General features: G+C 43.1%; 1 protein-coding gene across 1 annotated transcript in view; it reads right to left on the bottom strand.

The window, feature by feature from the left end:
- GC (GC vitamin D binding protein) overlaps positions 1–19,889 on the bottom strand; it is a 319,714-nt gene extending 299,825 nt beyond the window's left edge. Inside the window, exon 1 of the mRNA XM_044303019.1 lies at positions 19,753–19,889. Within this exon, the coding sequence (XP_044158954.1) occupies positions 19,753–19,810 (58 nt within the window). The 5' untranslated portion in view covers positions 19,811–19,889. The remainder of the gene's footprint in view (positions 1–19,752) is intronic.
- Positions 19,890–20,606: the final 717 nt, after the last annotated feature.

The raw sequence follows: 20,606 nt of genomic DNA, 5'->3' as shown, positions 1-20,606 counted from the left end.
CAGACCACCATTAGTTCAAAACCCACCAAAAGCACACCTTTTGGTTAAAAATAATTTTTTTCTTATTTTCCTCCTCAAAAACCTGGGTGCGTCTTATAGGCCAGTGCATCTTATAGGGCGAAAAATATGGTAGTCTCCATTAAAGTGCAACTTTTTATGCAAAATATAGCGCAACTCACCAGACAAAACAGACAAAGAAAAGTACGCCAGCTCTGGAGTGGAGTAGAAATTAGACTGTTTTTGAGAGTAAAACAGGCATAAAAAAGGCACACCTACATAAGTATGTTGTAAAATAGGCAAAAAAAGGTTAGAAAGTTTCTGAAGTGGTCTAAAAAATCAAAATAGGCGAACAAAGCACAAATGCCCTCAAAACAGGCATATTTTCAATAGTAAATGTGATTGCAAAATAAGTCTAAAGCAGCATTTTTACATCTAAAAACAGGCACTGATGCCCCAAAATGTGTCTAATAAATCTGCTTCTTGCCAAGGTGCACAGTGCCAGTGAAATTGCAAAAGCAACAGCTTCATCTGGCATAGTTGTGACTCTACTGAATGGTGGCAGAACCAACCACTTCGACTTTCAAGTTGCAACTTGATCTGACCAGGGAGGAAACATCTATTTGCAATTTGTATGCAGAAACAACTATGGGCGATGTTGTCAGATGGTCAGATTTATTGTCTAGGATGAATGCACGAAGGCACACAAGCATAGCTTAGAAGCGGTCAACAAAGCACTTCCGAATCGGAGACCGATGGGAAGAGTATTGCTCTTATTGGCTGGAGACTTTAGGCAGAGGTTGCCAATTGTGTAAAAAGGCATGGTAGCGTATTAGATGATGCCTGCCTGAAACCTTCATCACTTTGGTGTTTTGTTAAGAGTATTACACTCTGTACAAACATACATGCCCTTACATCTGGCTAATTTTTGCATATGTTGCTACAGCTTGGAAGAGGCAACTCAGTGATGCCAGTGAAAACGTGCCCTTTCCTGCAAAATTCAGCAACATTGGTACATCACTTGCTGACATATTTCCTGGAATTGGGTATTATTTATTATCCTTGGCTTTTCAAGCGATCAATTTTGGCTCCCAGGAACTTTGCAGTGAATCTGATCATTGCTCACATTTTGAGAGAGATACCAGGACAAACATATGCACTGCTGCTCACACTACTATCAATGTTGAGGGCAGAATACCCTGCTGAGTTTTTGAATTTTTTGGAGCCGCATGAAAAGCCTTCAACTCGCTTAGAATTGAAAGTTGGAGCACTGATTTACTCTTGAGAAATGCAGATGCTCCAAATCTGTGTCAAACAATGCATGCTTCATGTGATTGAAGCTACAATACTGACTGGCTGTTCTTATAGAGACGGCTTTATTCCTCAGTCCCTCTAATCCACGATATCAAGCATTCACCAATACATTTTAAGAGACTGCAGTTTCCTGTCCATGACAATTAACAAGGCACAATAAAACCAGTCCCTGAAATTTGCTGTTGTCAACTTAAAGCAAGCATGCATCTCTCACAAACACCTATATGCTGCCTGCTCTAGAGTTGGCTCAGGCAGAAACTTTTAGTCGCATTGGAAAAAAAGACCACAAATGTAGGGTACCCAAGAGTACTGTCTTAGATTTCAACAATTTTTTTTACTGGATCCTCTTTTTTTTTTTTCTCTCTCACTGAGAGACGGATCAGAAGAACGGAAAGCTAAACAGTGATGTGAACTCCATATTCTGCTAGTATGTATATAAATATGTGTCTATGAATATTTGTGTGTAATGATTACTTATATGGGGGTAATTTATATATAAGTATATGTGTATGCATTTTTATATAAGATAAATTGCAAACACTGTCCAAAAAGTTCATGGAAAATCACTAGTTGTTTTATTAAATACAGGTAAAGAAGTCTCTGAACCTAAGAATACACGTGATGATTATATGAGGTGTCCAAAAGAGAGAAGGTCATTCCAGACAAGTTCACACCACTTATTTGGTCAGTTATTTCCAGGGGCGTTGCTAGGGTCTCAAAAGATCCGGGGCACAAGCCCCAATAAATATGCCCCCCCCCCCCGCACTATGCTGTACTTGCTATACAGCGGCACTTACCTGTCACATCCAGGGCCTCCAGGTGACGTCTCCTCTCTGTCATCATCTTCTCGGTCTGGACAACTTCTCTCAGCCGCCTCGTCTCTGCAGAGTGTGACACACAGACATCTTAGCTTCCTCACATTCTATCATTATCCCCCAACTGGAGTCCCCACAGTGTTATCCTGCTGCTTTCTATGCCAAAACCTCAACCCCCCCCCCCCCCCTCATACCCCCAAATACTATCCTAAAGAAACATTACTGCCCCCCATAGTAATAGTGCTCCTCATAGTCCCACCAATAGTAATTCCCTTCTAGAATGCCCTTATTAGTAACACTGCCCCAACCGTGATAATGCTCCTCAACAATGCCCTCCCATATTAATAATACCCTCACAGAGTCCCTAGTAGAAATAAGGCCCCCTATTGTTCCCCCAGTGGTAATAAAGCTCCCTACAGACCCCACAGTAGTAATAAGGCCACCATAGTGCGCTTAGTAGAAATAAGGCAGATCTACAAGACCCTCCTATAGAGCCCCCAGTAGTAATAAGAACGCCTATAATGTCCCCTGGAGCTGCAGTGCCCCCTGCAGTTATAATCCTCCCTCCACCATACAGTCCCATGTAAATAACATCACCTCTTCCCCAGCCGCCTCCAACGCACAATCCCATGTAAACATCACCCCCTAAGGCTACTTTCACACTTGCGTTCATGTACTTGTACAGGACGGATCCGCACCGATATAATACAAACGAATGCATCCGTTCAGGACCAATTTGTTTGTATTAGATTTTAATTTCTAAGTCCCAATACGGATCCGTCCTGACTTACATTGAAAGTCAATGGGGGACGGATCCGTTTACAATTGCACCATTTTGTGTCAATGCAAAGGGATCCGTCCCCATTGACTTACATTGTCAGGACGGATGCGTTTGGCTCCGCAAGGCCATGCGGACACCGCTGCTTGCAGCATTTTGAGGTCCGCCTCCAAAATGGAACGGGGGACCGCACGGAGCCGAACGAATGCATTCTGAATGGATCCGCATCCATTCAGAATGCATTGGGGTTAAACTGATGCATTTGGGGCTGCTTGTGAGAGACCTGAAACGGATCTCACAAGCGGATCACCAAACGCAAGTGTGAACGGACCCTAAACATTAAGTCCCATGTACATAAACATCATTCCCCCCCACCATCCACTTTCAACATACAGTCCCATGTAAATAACATCCCTCCCTCCCCCAGCCACCTCAAGCACACAGTTCCATGTCAATAACATCCCTCCCTTCAGCCCTAAAATACATCCCAGTTAAATAACTACAACTCCCAGCATTTCTCTACCTCTCCCTTCACTTACCTCGCCTGTACAGACATCACTATTAGGCTCCTTCTCCTCTTGACTCCGGTCCAATCCTGAACTGGGAAGAGGCGAAAGACCTTTGGTGACATCACAGGCCATGTGATCAGCAAAACAGGCTGTGATAGGATGACCTGGATGGTGACATCATCCAGGTCATCCTATCACAGCCTGTTTTGCTGATCACATGGCCTGTGATGTCACCAAAGGTCCTTCGCCTGTTCCCAGTATAAGATTCAATTGTATTTGCCGTTCTGTGTACGGCAATACAGTTGCATCTAGCAGGCAGGCAGGACATTCGGGGCATGGGACAAAACATCCGGGGCCCAGGCCCCGAATGTTTTAACCTAGCGACGCCCCTGGTTATTTCCATCAGTTAGGCCGAATGCACACGGCTGTTTTTCACGGCCGTGAGCAGTCCGTGGAACCGCGGCCTGGATTCCTGCTGAGAGCATGAGCGCACGGCGTCATTAGTTGCTATTACTGTACTGCGGTGGCAGCAGGCAGCAGGGAGCGCACGGCGTCATAGCAACCAATGACGCCATGCGCTCCTGCTCTCAGCAGGAATCCAGGCCGCGGTTCCACGGACTGCTCACGGCCGTGAAAAACGGCTGTGTGCATTCGGCCTTATTGGGAGCAAAAAACTGGTTTCGGTCAAAAACACAGAACAGGTGCAGATCTTTCCATTATACCTTATCTACAGTATGTGTAGGCTTCATAACTAGCTTTGGCTCACAATCACTGATAGAAATAACTGACCAAATAACTGAATAACTCAGCCTTAGGCCCCTTTCACACGAGCGAGTTTTCCGCGCGGGTGCAATGCGTGAGGTGAACTCATTGCACCAGCACTGAATCCGGACCCATTCATTTCTATGGGTCTGTGCACACGAGTGGTGATTTTCACGCATCACTTGTGCGTTGCGTGAAAATCGCAGCATGTTCTATATCAGGCATCCTCAAACTGCGGCCCTCCAGCTGTTCCAAAACTACAACTCCCAGCATGCCCGGACAGCCTACAGGTATCAGCCTACAGCAGGGCATTGTGGGAGTTGTAGTTTTACAACAGCAGGAGGGCCGCAGTTTGAGGATGCCTGTTCTACATTCTGCGTTTTTCACGCAACGTAGGCCCCATAGAAGTGAATGGGACTGCGTGAAAATCGCAAGCAAGTGCGGATGGGGTGCGATTTTAACGCACGGTTGCTAGGAGACAAACATGGTTATAAGGGAAAATAATTGCATTCTTAATACAGAATGCATAGTACAATAGGGATGGAAGGATTAAAAAAAAAATGAAAAATGATATAACTCACCTTAATCCACTTGATCGCGCAGCCCGGCTTCTCTTCTGTCTTCATCTTTGCTGTGCACAGGAAAAGGACCTTTGATGACGTCACTGCGCTCATCACATGGTCCGTCACATGATCCATCACTATGGTAAAAGATCATGAGTTGGACCATGTGATGAGCGCAGTGACGTCATCAAAGGTCCTATTCCTCAAAGAAGAAGACAGAAGAGTTAAATATTATTATTATTTTTTTAACCCCTCAAGCCCTATTGTACTATGCATTCTGTATTCAGAATGCTATTATTTTCCCTTATAACCATGTTATAAGGGGAAATAATACAATCTACACAACACCTAGCCCAAACCTGAACTTCTGTGAAGAAGTTCGGGTCTGGGTACCACATTCAGTTTTTTATCACATGCGTTTTGCACGCATGTGATAAAAAACTGAATGTGGTACCCAGACCCGAACTTCTTCACAGAAGTTCAGGTTTGGGCTAGGTGTTGTGTAGATTGTATTATTTCCCCTTATAACATGGTTATAAGGGAAAATAATTGCACGCACGCAATAAAAACTGAACAACGGAACGCAATCGCAGTGCAATTGGGTACCTACTCGAACGGGTTTGCCGCAACGCATCCGGACCTTATCCAGACACGCTCGTCTGCAAGGGGCCTTAGAGTTCATGCACACAAGCATGTACGCCCCCTCCACAATGCATGGGTACCAGCCTAGTGCATGCCATTTGCGAATGCAGACCGATTCACTTGAATGGGTCCACGATCCGCAAGACGCTTTTGGCACCTCAAAAAAATTGAACATGTTCTATATTTTTTGCGGTGAAGAGGCACAGACCAAAATCCCACAGAAGTGTTTTGTCGTTCTTCTTGGGTTTATGATCCGTGCCTCCTCACTGCTCCGTATGTTGCGGATTGCAGACCCATTCAAGTCAATGGATTCGTATCCGTGATACGGAGTGCACATTGCTGGTGCCCGTATATTGCGGGCCCACTGTTTGTGGTCTGCAATATGGGCAAGGGGAATACACATTCGTGTGCATAAACCCTTAGGCCTCATGAACACGACCATTCAGTTTTTTGCTGTCTGCAAACCACGGATCTGCAAAAAACGTAAGCCACCCGTGTGCCTTCGGCAATTTTACAGAACGAGCGGCCCATTGTAGAAATGCCTATTCTTGTCAGCAAAACAAACAAGAATGGGACATGCTATATTTCTTTTGCGTTTTGCGGGGCCACGGAATGGAGGAAAGGATGCAGACAGCACACGGAGTGGTATCCACATCTTTTGCAGCCCCATTGAAGTGAATGGTTCCGCACCCGAGCCGCAAAAACTGCGGCTCGGAAGCAGACCTGAACAAGGGTCGTGTGCATGAGTCCTTAGTCTGAGAGAAGTGACACTTTAGTGCAGGGCTGGCCAATCTGCGGCTCTCCAGCTGTTGCAAAACTACAACTCCCAGCTTGCCCAGTCTGCCTACAGCTATCAGCCTACAGCAGGGAATGGTGGGAGTTGTAGTTTTACAACAGCTGGAGAGCTGCAGGTTGGCCAGCCCTGCTTTAGTGCATCCAGAACCTTTTGTGAAGTAATCAGAATTGTTGAACAGATGGAAAGGAGTCAAACAGCGCATATAGTGCTCTTGTCCAGCGTGTTGTCATCAAAGATCCGATGTCACTTCCGTCAAAACTTTGTTTTAATGCTGTAAGTAGATCAGTCTCCGTACAGCATTAAAATGTATAGGCTCCGGCAAGGGATATTTGTTATCACCGAAGTCTTATGACTTGAAAACCATTTTAAAACTTGGTTCCGAAGTCAGCTTTGATACCGAGGTGCCAGTTGTTTAAAAATAAAATGATTATTCACGAGACTTCAATGATATCTTATTTCAACTCGCCAGAGTGAGTTCTAGCGGTCACTGGGGTTCTGAATTATTGGACCCCTACCAATCAAAACCTTTGATATGTCACTATGAGTGCAGGGACTCTTTAAACAAAATATATAGTTGGATTCTAATAATGGACATTATTTGTACTAAAAGGACTACTATTCTACTGTATAAAGCCTCATTCACAAGTCCGTGTCCGTGCTCAAATCCGTGAGCAGGTGGTCAGTGATGCGTCCGTGAAGCTGTCTGTGAATGATCCGTGTTGGGTCCGTGTGTCCATTTTTTGCTGTCCGTGTTGCATCCGTGTTTTACTGACACTGAACAGCTGAGAAATAATTTTCAAAGCATCTCTTCTTAATGATCCATGAAACCCCGGTCCCTGGTTTTCACGGACTCATAGACTATAATGGCCGTGATGGATCTGTGAACACGGACAAAATACGGCATGCACCCGTGCTAAAAACACTGACACATGGACTGATGTCTGAATACACACATTAAAATGAACGGGGATGTGTACTGTCCGAGGAGAACACGTACAGCACACGTCTGTGAAACACTGACGTGTGAATGAGGGTTAACTATATAATAGGAAGGGTGCCATAACAAGGCATGAGGCGACCTTCTTAGCTACCGTATGCTCTCTCAAGTAATTAGGACACAAATGTAGAAAAATACTCATACATTACAAGAGAGTAATAAACAAGATGTTTTGCAGCAACTTGGAAATATAATTAAACTATAATTTAACCTTTTTAAGGTGGGCTTGAGATCACGTTATTATGTTAATATATTCCATATTGCAGTAAAAGAGCATACCCAGTATTAAAAAGTACTATTCTAATTATGTACAAGCTATAGCTAAACATAAAAGCTTTTCCTTTTTGCTCTTAAATAATGTCGTTTATAATACAGTAAATTGCACTTTTAGAAGCTTGGCTTTTGTCTGATTTGGCATTGTATCATAGATTATATTATCTTGCATTTGCAATATCTTATCCTGGTACCCAGAAAATAACACTCCAAAATAGAATCTTTACTAAATAGCAAAACTTTTGTGAAGGAGACCTTTTGTTACCTTGGTAAAATGCTAACTTATAAATGTGAATACATTTCAGCATTCCATTATTACTGTCATAATGAAAAAAAAAATGTTACATCACTTAGAGGGGTATTCAGGTCAAAAACATTTACCTCCTATCCATGATAATTAGAGATGAGCAAATCGAAGCTGACAAAGTGGAATTCATTTAGAATTTCAGAAATAAATTGATTTGCAACGAATGCGAATTTCCTCGTGCTTCATGGTAACAAATCACATATTTTCTAAAATGGTGGCTACACCTGTTAGGACTGAGGACATGGGGCAAGAAACTCTGGGAATGAGGGATCACCCGGATTGACATGCCTGCATGCAGCCAGTCAGCAGCCAGCCAGCCCTGTGATGTCACACCCTATAAATACAGCGGCCATCTTAGAGTCTTTTTCCAGCGTTCAGAGGGACAGACGTGTGAAGCCACTAGGGACAGCAATTGTAAAAACTTAAGGCCTCTTTCACACAGGCGAGATTTCCGCGTGGGTACAATGCGTGAGGTGAATCCGGACCCATTCATTTCTATGGGGCTGTGCACATGAGCGGTCATTTTCACGCATCATTTGTGCGTTGCGTGAAAATCGCTGCATGCTCTATTTTGTGCGTTTTTCACGCAACACAGGCGCAATAGAAGGGAATGGGGCTGCGTGAAAATCGCAAGCATCCGCAATCAAGTGCGGATGCAGTGCAATTTTCACGTATGGTTGGTAGGTGACGATTGGGATAGGGACCCAATCTTTATTATTTTCCCTTATAGCATTGTTATAAGGGAAAATAATAGCATTCTAAATACAGAATGGTAAGTAAAATGTGGATTGAGGGATTAAAAATAAAAAAAAATTAACTCACCTCCTCCTCTTGATCGCGTAGTTGCCGATCTCTTCTTACTTCTTTAATCATGAGCTGCAAGCACAACCAAGTTGGGGACAAAATCAGGTGTGCACTGCGCAACGCCATCTGTGGCAAGGTGCACCTGACTATGGATACGTGGACCAGTAAGCACGGTCAGAGATTTATAAATTACTGGCCTTTGAAATGCTGTCATTCCGTCTGGTGGAGACGGATAGTTTTAAAGGCCTTATGGTGGTGGCTGTCCCACAGTACGTTGTGCCCAGCTGCCACTACTTTTCCAGGCGTGCCATCCCTTCCCTGCACAACCAAGTTGGGAACAAAATCAGGTGTGCACTGCGCAACGCCATCTGTGGCAAGGTGCACCTGACTACAGATACGTGGACCAGTAAGCACGGTCAGGGACGTTATATCTCCATAACAGCACACTGGGTAAATGCAGTGGTGTCTGGGCCGGAGGCCGATAGCAGTTTGGCGCATGTCTGTCCACAACCGAGGATTGCAGGGCGCTTCAGTTTGCCTCCTGTTGCTTCCTCAACCTCTACCAGCTCCTCATCCGGTCAGCGTAACACCTTCACCACCAAATTAAGCACAGCCAGGGGTAAAGGACAGCAGGCAGTTTTCAAACTTATCTGTTTGGGGGACAAACCCCACACCACTCAGGAGCTGTGGACGGGTCTTGAACAACAGACCGATAAGTGGTTTGTGCCAGTCAGCCTTAAGCCCGGCCTGGTGGTGTGCAATAATGGGAGAAATCTCGTAACAGCTCTGGTACTAGCCAGTTTGACGCACATCCCTTGCCTGGCACAATTGGCTGAATTTGGTGGTGCAGAGATTCCTTAAAAATTTCCCAGCTGCTGCATAAAGTGCGGGCCGTCTGTGCGCGCTTTCGGCGTTCTCACCCTGCTGCTGCTCGCCTCTCAGTGCTGCAGCATAACTTCGGCCATCCCACTCACCGCCTCATATGCGACGTGCCCACAAGGTGGAACTCCACCTTGCACATGCTGGCCAGACTGTGCGAGCAGCAGCAGGCGATAGTGGAGTTTCAGCAGCAGCACGCACGGGTGAGTCGCTCAGTGGAACAGCACCACTTCACCAGAAATGACTGGGTCTCCATGAGAGACCTGTGTTCCTTGTTGCGCTGTTTCGAGTGCTCCACCAACATGGCTAGTGCCGATAACGCCGTTCTCAGTATTACTATCCCACTTCTATGCCTTCTTGAAAAAACGCTCCTGGTGGTGATGGAAGATGATGTGGCACAGGAGGAGGAGGAAGAGGGATCATTTCATAAGGTTTCCGGCCAGTCATTCCCAAGTGGCTCCGAGTGTGGGTTCCTGCACCCACAAACCCAAGGTACACTTGTCAAGCCAGGGCACAGTTCTGGAGGATGACTAGGTGGAGGATAAGGAGATGGAGGAGGAGGTACCATGTTTACAGCAGGGTGGCACCCAGACAAGCTCATGGCCATCAATGGTGCGTGGATGGGGGGATACAGAGGACACAGACGATACACCTCCCACAGAGGACAGCTTTTCGTTGCCTCTGAGCAGCCTGGCACACATGATCGATTACATGCTGCAGTGTCTCCGCAATGACCGCCGAGTTGCCCACATTCTAACTTGTGCTGATTACTGGGTGGCCACGCTGCTGGATCCCCGTTACAAGGACAACGTACCGTCCTTAGTTCCGTCACTGGAACGTGATCGTAAGATGCGCGAGTACAAGCACACGCTGGTAGACGCGCTGCTGGTGGCATTCCCACCTGACAGCGGGGGCACAGTGGAAGCACAAGGAGAAGGCAGAGGACGATGAAGAGGTCGCCAACGTAGCTGGGGCACCGCCAGCACCTCAGAAGGCAGGGTTAGCATGGCTGAAATGTGGAAAAGCTTTGTCAGCACGCCACAACAACCAGCACCACCAGCTGATATGGAACGTCTTAGCAGGAGGCAGCATTTTACCAATATGGTGGAGCAGTATGTGTGCAAACGCCTACACGTACTGAATGACGGTTCTGCCCCCTTCAACTTCTGGGTCTCCACATTGGGCACATGGCCTGAGCTTGCCCTTTAATCCTTGGAGGTGCTTAACTGCCCTGCAGCCAGTGTATTATCTAAATGTGTGTTTAGCACGGCAGAGGGCGTCATCACAGACAAGCGCAGCCGCCTGTCCACAGCCAATGTGGACAAGCTCACGTTCATTAAAATGAACCAGGCATGGATCCCTCAGGACTTGTCCGTACCTTGTGCAGAATAGACATGTATACCGGCACTAACCAGCCATTGTTATATTGCAGCGCAGTTGCTCATTCTTGTATTTTGGAAATTTCATACTCTTTTAGAGTGTACCCTAATTTTAAAAATTAAAATTAAAACCAAAAACCTGTGTTGGATACCTCGTCCTTCTCCACCGCCGCTTCGAACTACATCACTACGTCCACCGCCTCCTCAAACTCCTACTCCATATGGAACTTAACCTCATAAATAATTTTTTTTTTTATTTGTACGTATTTTTTATTTTATATCATTTCACTACTTTGTCAGTTACATTTTCTGGTGAAATTCTGCGATTTTCGGGTGTATAGTACCACTGCTATACTAAGTAGACAGGTTTACAACAAAAAAATTGTCATTTACTTTTTGGGGTGAAATTCACCAATTTTTGGGTGTGATGTACCACTGCTATACCTAGTAGGCTGGTAAAAAAAAATAATTGTCATTTAAATTTTAGGGTGAAATTCATTCATTTTTGGGTGTATAGTACCACTGCTATACCTACTAGGCCGGTAAAAAAAAATAAAAAAATGTAATTTACATTTTCGGGTGAATAGTACCACTGCTATACCTAGTAGGCTGGTTAAACAATATCAAAATTTATCTGTTACATTTTATGGTGAAATTCACAATTTTTTGGGTGTGATGTACCACTACTATACCTAGTAGGTCGGTTAAAAAAACAAAAAAGTCTGTTACATTTTCAGTTGAAATTCAACAATTTTTGGGTGTGAAGTACCACTGCTATACCTAGTAGGCCGGTTAAAAAAACAATATTGTCATTTACATTTTCGCATGAAATTCACCAATTTTGGGATGTGATGTACCACTGCTATACCTAGTAGGCTGGTTAACAAAAAAATAAAAAATTGTCAGTTACATTTTCAGTTGAAATTCAACAATTTTTGGGTGTGAAGTACCACTGCTATACATTGTAGACAGGTTAAACAATAAAAAAAATTGTGGGTTACATTTTATGGTGAAATTCACAAATTTTTGGGTGTGATGTACCACTGCTATACCTAGTAGACCAGTAAAAAAATAAATAAAAAATAAATAAATAAAAATGACAGTTACATTTTCTGGTGAAATGTAGCAATTGTTTGGTGTGATGTACCACTGAAATGCCTATTACACCGGAAAAAAAGAACAACATTTGTCAGTTACATTTTAGGGTCAAATTAACCAATTTTTGGGTGTAATATACCCCTCCTCTACCTAGTTGACAGCTTAATCAATTTCAATAATTTTTATTTAACATTTTTGGGCGACAATAAACAATTGTTTTCTGTCATAGACCACTGCTCTACCAAGTAGACAGGTTAATTAATCTCTGTAATTTTTCTGTTACATTCTTTGGTTGACATTATACAATTTTAGACGAGAATAAACCCCTGCTCTGCATAGGTGACAGGGAATAAAATTTCTGAAATGCTTCTTTAATTGATGCACGCAACCTCCTTTGATTCAATGCTTAAACTTAAACAAGTTATACCACATTTGCACTTCAATAATTTGTCCCACATTTCCACTATACTCTTTTTGCCAACATTTGCGCCTCAATAGCTTTTCCCTATTTTATGTTATTTTAAGTCATTTCCCTATCCACATTTGTTTTCAGAGCACTTGCCATGCTCCTAACCACTTTTTGACAACATTTGCAGCCCTCTAGCCCTTTCCATGACATTTTTACAGCCATTTTACTGCTCAAAAGTTCGGGTCCCCATTGACTTCAATGGAGTTCGGGGCCAAGTTCGGGTCAAGTTCGGGTCCCGAACTCAAACTTTTTTCCGAAGTTCGGCCGAACCCGTCGAACCCAAGTGCTCACCCAGTGCATATTCAGTGCATATCGCATGTCTTCATATCACACTGCGACTGTTATTGGATGTGAGGTCCCTCCCTGTGTTCCCTGTAGCAGCATTATACTCGGTATACAATGGCTTCAGCAGCGACTGCAGACCGCAGATTGAAAGCTGAACTGGTATTTTCAACCCAGGATCAGCAAGTTGCAGGTCAAATGGAATTGAAACATAAAATGCATGACTATGAAAAGCTACTGGTGCAAGAATTAAGAGTTTGGTGGGACAATACTACATTAACGACATATACTGAAAAGTCCATGATTCCCAGGGGCCTCAGGATAAAGAAGGTGCCTACCACCATCTTTTCTGATATTTTTGTAAAAAAATTGAATGAGATATTGTCCCATTGCTCCTTGCAACTAATGTCACTCATTGAGTATGAAAACAATAAACTTGCACAGATCCAAGCTTCACTTGAGGAATGTAAATCTTCTCTGCTCAAATACATAAATATACCTGAATTTGCAACAATGGAAGAAAGTATGCGCACCACTGTAAAGGAAGTGGAAAATTACAACATGGATTCTAAGCAGGTGAAATTTCAAAGAGACGTATTTGATTATGCGAGCGATCAAGTATATGAGTGGGGTCGATGGGAGAATCCCCGCCATACCCCCAAATCAATTCTCAAAGACTCTCAAGACAAAAACCATACGCAAAGTCAGTTTCACGCCAAGTGATTTAGAAGATTCTTGTGCAAGTTGTTCACAGGAATTATCAGAAGTATCGTCCCCTGAACAACAGGAGTCATCCATTGTGCAGATGAATGCCTCCTATTATAAAAAGCCCAAGAATAAAACCAAATATGGCAATCCTGCACTTTCTCTGCTCCGTTCTCCTTGTAGGTGCGGGTCCCAGCAGTAGGACCTGCACCTATCAGACAATGGGGGCATATCCTAGCAATATGCCCCCATTGTCTAAGATGGGATAAACCCTTTAACCCTTAAAAAGCACTTCTTAGATGTGCAGCCGACACTCACGGCTGCACACCATTAATTTTCTAATATTACTAGCATTGACTTTACTGATCTTTCCTTTTATGAACAGGTCTCTCTGGTTAGCTTATTAGATCTACAACTAACCAGTACCGGTTCGGGTGCGGTTTCGTCTGCACAGAACTTCAAAATCAGTCATCCGGAATATTATCCGTTACAGTCCCGTACCTGCAGTATTGACATTTTCCAAGAAACTTTGGAAAGGGAACTTACCCATATACATGAGCAAGATATTCGTGCTAATAAAAATAGGCAATACAATCTCAGTGTCAAACAGCGTAATGCCCTGAGACACCTCAGTAAACCACAAGATCTTATCATCAAAATGGCCGATAAGGGGGGTTCTGTAATAGCAATGGAGAAAGATTTTTATAAACATGAAATGCATGAAATGTTGGCTGACACTTCCACCCACAGGAAGCTTGACAGTAACCCACTGCCCAAGTATATAAATGAATATACTGTTATTATTGATAAAGGCAGAAATTTGGGTTTTCTTAATAAAAAAGGATATTGCTTCCTATCTGCGGAATCACCTGTCACGCCTACAATACATGCGTTACCCAAAGTCCACAAAGGCTTGGATCCACCCCCTCCTCATCCCATTGTTACCGGTATCGGGTCTCTTACTGAGCGCCTGGGGGAGTGGTTGGATTCGCTCCTTCAGCCGCTTGTCAAGAGACTCCCCGGATAACTTAAAGATACCTCTGATGTGTTGCGGGAGTATTTTTTTACAAAAAAATGGAATTCAGATTTGACTTGGATTGCGCTGGATGTAGTTGTGCTTTTTCCTTCTATTCCACACCGGGTGGCAATATGGGCCTTGGAGTACTACCTCCATGGACACACCGATTATACAACTGAATTTGTGAATTATGTGTCAGAGGTGACTCATGACACATAATTATTTTTTATTTGATAGCACATTTTTTTAAAATATTGTGGGAGCCAGTAAAAAAAATCCAAATGGGGTGAAATTGAAAAAAAAAAAAAAAAAAGGATTTTGTTCCCACGGCGTTTTGTTTATGGCATAACTGACCATGCCCTTCATTCTGTGGGTCAGTACAATTACAACGATACCCCATATGTATAGGTTCTTTATGTCTAAATAGTGTAAAAATACATTTAAACTTTGAGAAAATGTATTGTTTTTTATATCACCATGTTCTGACCTTCATAACTTTTTTATACTTATGTCTACTGAGCTGTTTAGGGGCTCATTGTTTGCGGAACAATCTGTACTTTTAATTGTTACCATTTTGGAGTATGCAAGACTTTTTGATCACATTTTATTAAAAAAATGTGTAACAGAAGCAATGAAAAAATGGCAAATCGTCCATTTTTACCCTTTTTTCTGTTATGCCATTCACCGTATTGGAATTTTTTTTCTATTTTAATAGTCTGGGCATTTTTGGTCATGATATTTATTGATATATATTTTTTTTTATTATACAGAAAGGGGGTGATTTAGACTTTTATATATTTTTTTATATTTTTTTTGCATTTTTATTTTACTTTTTGTGTTTAATTTGAGCTTATTTTTTTATTTTTTTTTGGTTAATCAGGAAAGTATTATTAGCTTACTTTGCTCACTTTTGCTCATTTCTTATCCTGGCATGCCACCTGGTGGCCAAATTAAGAATTGCAGTTTTAATACTGTTGGCCTACTCAGTAAGGCTACCAGTATTCAGCGCAACTACCTATCAACGGATTGGACACACGGGGCATAGGTAGGGTTTTTGTGCATTTAGGTGCTGTGATCTCACTTGATCACAGCATCTAAAGCATTTAATTACCGCGATCGGCATTATTGCTGGTTACGGTATTTAGCTGCACATGCGAGCGGGCGTCATGTTTACACATCGCACCAGTGCCGTACATGTACGGCGCTGGTAGCCTAAGGGGGGATAACGCCCTTAGAGATAGCCCAAAGCCAAACCAGTTGGCACAGTGGTTCAACACCCACTGCGCGTTACAGCTTTTATCTGTGCCATTATGGCTGAGCAGTCTGACTGGAGCAACATCACATCTCTCCTCCTCATTCCAGTTAGGCTGCTCGGTCATGAAGACATATTGCACACAAGAACGCTCTAATAATATCTATTGTATATCAGAGTTCCTGCTGGACAATAGATAATAATGGTGCAATCCTGTATGTGTGACATGCTTTCATGGCTCAGCATCTTGACAGGATGGCTGAGAAACTAGAGCACAATGTGTATTGAGGCTCTGCCCCCCTCCCCAAGCTCCAAGCAGCTCTGCAAGTGGAGGCAACTAGTCCAAGTCACACTATAAGATGGACTTTTTCCAGCCATTTTTAATTACTCTGGGAGAACCCCTTATGAGTGATGGCCTATCTTAATGATAGGCAATTATTATCTGATCGACGGGAGTCAGACACCCCATACCTCCACTGATAAGCTGTTCTTAGCTTGACTCTGTAGCCCTATTTCTTAGCTTGGTTCTGTAAGCAGTTAGGCCACCACTGCTCTATCACTGAGGATTAAATGGAGTATCCTGGAAAAGATAATGATCACATCCTAAGGATAGGTCATCATTATCATATCAGCGGGGATCCAAATGCCAGCATCCCTACCAATCAGCTGTCTCGGGTAGCTGCTATGCTCACCGGAGTTTTGGTGAGCAACACAGGCTCTCGGCAGCTTTCCAAAAACAGTGTTGTACATCGCATACTAGCAGAGCTTTGTATTGCAGCTCAGTCCCATTGAATGGGGCTGAGCCGCAACTAGGCCATGTGACCAATCTTCAGTGATGTCACATGGCCGAGGAAGAGGCTATGGGGCTGAAAGTCTCTTCTAACAGCTGATGGGCAGGGGTCCTGAGTGTGGCAGCCCTGCAGATCTGATTCTGATGATCTATACTGAGGATGTCATAAATATCTTTTCCTGGATAGCCCCTTTAAGGATGAGGGAGGTGGCTGTAAAAATATGCTCAAGCAGAACAGGGAACAGCAAGAAGCTACAACCCCACAGGAAGGGGCTGGGGAGGCAGGGCTAAGAATTTTATAATTTTATGCCGTCTGCTACTGCTGTGACTTGAACACCAAGATTCATGTCATTTCAGCAGCAAGTGACAAAGATGACACGCTGACTGAGGTAGGTTCTGTAGAGCAGCAGTCAAAGAAGTAGAATTTGTAGAGTACATTTATATAACTGCCATTCCAAAGTAAGATAGTAAGGGTACTTTCACACTAGCATTTTTCTTTTCCCGGATTGGAATCCGGTAAAGGGTTTCAATACCGGAAAAAAAACGCATCAGTTTTGTCCTAATGCATTCTGAACAAAAAGCAATCTGTTCATTATGCATCAGGATGTCTTCCGTTCTGTCCCTTGTACGGTATTTGACCGGAAAAAATACTGCAGCATGCTGCAGTAATTTTTCCGGTCAAAACCCAGGAACAATAGCGCACTTCCATTGAGATGTATTTATGCTGGATCCGTTACTAAGAGTTCCAGAAATTGCCGCATCACATGCTCCGGTTTTCTGGTCTGCGCATGCGTCGGGACATAGGAGGAGTGGGTTTCTCTTTTGATCTTTGGAAAAATGTTAAATATCGGACCCGTTATTCCGGATGATGGATCCAGGAAAAAAAAATTCTATACAATGTCCTATACTATATATTCTACTAAATAAAATCCCTGTGTGCCTGCACTGTGTCCATGCGTGTGTTCCGATTTGTTAAGTGCGCATGCACGGCGTGTTGTCAAATCAGCACACATGCACGGACACCGCCTGCACCGCCCATACCTGCGCGCTCGGCGTGTAGAGCTGTCTGCCATCAGTCACTGCCACTAGCCCCCAGTCACAGTGCCAATAGTCTCAGCCACCAGTCGCTATCAGCAGTCTCGGCACCACCAGTCAGTGCCAAAAATCTCAGCCATCAGTCAGTGCCAGCAGTCTCAGCCACAGCCAACAGTCTCGGCCACCAGCCACAGCTACCAATCAGTGCCAGCGCCATTTAATATAGACTGTTCCTACTAATGTTTATGCGCTACTGTTCTAGCGCCCGTTATTGCAATGGGCTTGATGTCTAGTTCTTAATAATGCTATATTCATAAGACCTCACTGGAAATCACTTGCATATGGTACAGTTATATTGTGGTTTCTAGTCTGCTGTATTTTGCTGTGAATTTATGAGACCTCACAAAAAAATTGATCATGTCAAGTGCATAAACCATAAAGATTCTAAGATTACAGAAGGTCTAATCAAGTACATATTAATATCTATATCTACAGCATTTACATAACATATGTATCAATATGCACACATAGCTGTATATACACATGTGTACTTCTATTGACTTTCTTTAATCTTGTACTATGCAGCATATACTGTATGTACTATTTTAATTAATTTTATAGGTGTCTTAGGTAAAGTTTTTAGGCATGGCTAGCCATGTAGTGGCAGTCATAGCCAATATTTAAGTGCTAAGTACTGTCGAGGAGGAATGAAGAGTCCAGTCACGGCCTCAGCGGCAGGAGGACTGGGGTCACAGCACTACATCTGAGAGGGCAGAGTCCAGAGGCTATGCAAACTGAGGGGGTGAGACAGTCTGATTTGTATTGCATTGGTTGCTGCATCAGGTAAATGTTTATGCTGATAGCACACCTCTGTCTGTATTTTGTGCTGATGCTGCAGCTGCCCATTACACTTACAAAACACTGATATGCAAGTGTGGCCTGGGCAACAAGCAAAATTGCAAATAATCATTTTGTAAATGTATCTAGCAGCTGAAGCATTCTAACTGTACCACCTGCCCCCTCTAGCTGATAGAGAGGAATACCCTGATCCTCATTTCTTGTGCAGAGTCAAGAGTTGCTACAAAGAGAGTCTGGTGAGACCTGTACTGTCCTGCAATGGACAGACAACATTGTGTAATGCTTCATTTCCCCTGTGGTGGCGCTGCAGGTAAAATTAATTGCTTGCTGCCAAGTTGCTGATCGCTGGGGTTCCTAATACTGGGACACCCTGTGATTTGCTTATAGTCAATTGACTCTCCCAATAAGTAGATCTGTCCAAATCAGAAAACTTTTTTTTTAACAGGACCTGTTCCCTTTCCTGACATTCCTGTTTTAGTAACTACTTACAACAGACAGGGATGAACACTTGGGCGATCTTGATAGGACATTTCTTCACCAGGGATACCATCCTACCACAATTCTGGACCAAGTCAACAGAGCCACCAAGGTTCCCAGAAATTAACTCCTCAAATATTAACAAAAGGAAGACAATGACCATGTACCTTTAGTGGTGACCTACAACCAGGGGTGGGATTGAAATTTTTAACAACAGGTTCCCTACTCAAAGACCGACACGTGGCGTCAGAACACATATTTACATATACATACACCATATATACGCGACACACATAAATACACCATATACATGGTACACATATATAAATACACTATGCATACACTACACACACATACCACTCAACTAAGGAGCTAAGCTATCAGAGGTGCACAAAGCAATGGAAGTGAACATCCCCAGCTGCCCAGAACACCGGATCGGGACTCAGTCGAAAACACAGTTCACCGATCCAGTTGTAATTTAAAAAAATCGGATCTGAAAAACTGGAGGGAACTGGCTGAATCCCATGCCTGCCTACAACCCACACCTAAAAGTACTAAAAAAAGTCACAGGGAAACTACAAATCCAATTCACTACAGCTACAACTTTTTGAAAATTGCCTGTGCTGTTTCTATTATGTATTGTAATAACACTATAGACTGTACACAAGACATTGCGTTAGCCTGCTGAAAATGTATTGTTACATTTTATTTTCTGTCTATATATCTACCCTAAGAAGAATTGAAAATGTGTAATTTTTGTTCTACAAACATTGATGTTCTGTACGTATCTTGAATTTCACTTAGTCGTGCTGTGAAATAACCAGATTACTTATCTGGAATGCCACAGCGATGTGACCCAATTCTCCAAACTTTTCAGCACACTGTGAGTCACGGCTATGAAATTCACACATACTGTTAGTCAAGAACATAAAGTAAATATGTTTCTACCTTACCTCTAGGGTCGCCATGGCTGAGAGATATGATAAAAATCAGAAAAATGAACCTCTTCATTTTTACAGCTTTACCTCCAAACAGTGTGGTGACAGGTTCTCCACCTGATTTATATGTTATGCACAGCTCAATATAGATGAATAATTAATTTTGAGGTTGTGGAAAGGGGCCGTATAGCCCTGACCTTTAGTTTTAGCATCAACAAGAATTGCCCAGTGAAAGACAAACAGGTACTCTGTTGGCAAATTTTGCAATCAATATTCAAGTCAATAATTAACTTTGTCAGTAAACATTTTAATTTATATCCTTAGAAATTATAGACCATGAGTTATGCAAGATGTCGTGTTGGTTATTTACAATGCAACAAAGATTAAAGTGTCTGGCCCCCAAAGTTAAATCTGTAACATGCCTCTCCCATGCGCTACTTATAATAGTGAAGTCTTTTTATAGGGCAGGAGTTTTTTAATCCCCATCAGGCACCAGGCACAGGTATGGCATCTACCGCTATGCCCTTTATAGCTACTGCACTATAGAAAGCAAAAGTACATTGGGGCAGATTTACTACTCCTATTTAAAATGTAGACCTTAGACTACATAGTAACATAGTAACATAGTTTATAAGGCTGAAAAAAGACATTTGTCCATCCAGTTCGGTCTGTTATCCCGCAAGTTGATCCAGAGGAAGGCAAAAAAAAAAGAAAACTGTGAGGTAGAAGCCAATTTTCCTCACTTTAGGGGAAAAAGTTTTGTTCCCGACACCAGTAAGGCAGTCAGAATAACTCCCTGGATCAACGACCCCTCTCTAGTAGCTATAACCTGTAATATTATTACACCCCAGAAATACATCCAGGCCCCT

This window comes from Bufo gargarizans, chromosome 1, assembly GCF_014858855.1.
Source record: "Bufo gargarizans isolate SCDJY-AF-19 chromosome 1, ASM1485885v1, whole genome shotgun sequence".
Classification (NCBI taxonomy): domain Eukaryota; kingdom Metazoa; phylum Chordata; class Amphibia; order Anura; family Bufonidae; genus Bufo; species Bufo gargarizans.
This window is presented reverse-complemented; position numbering and strand designations above follow the sequence as displayed.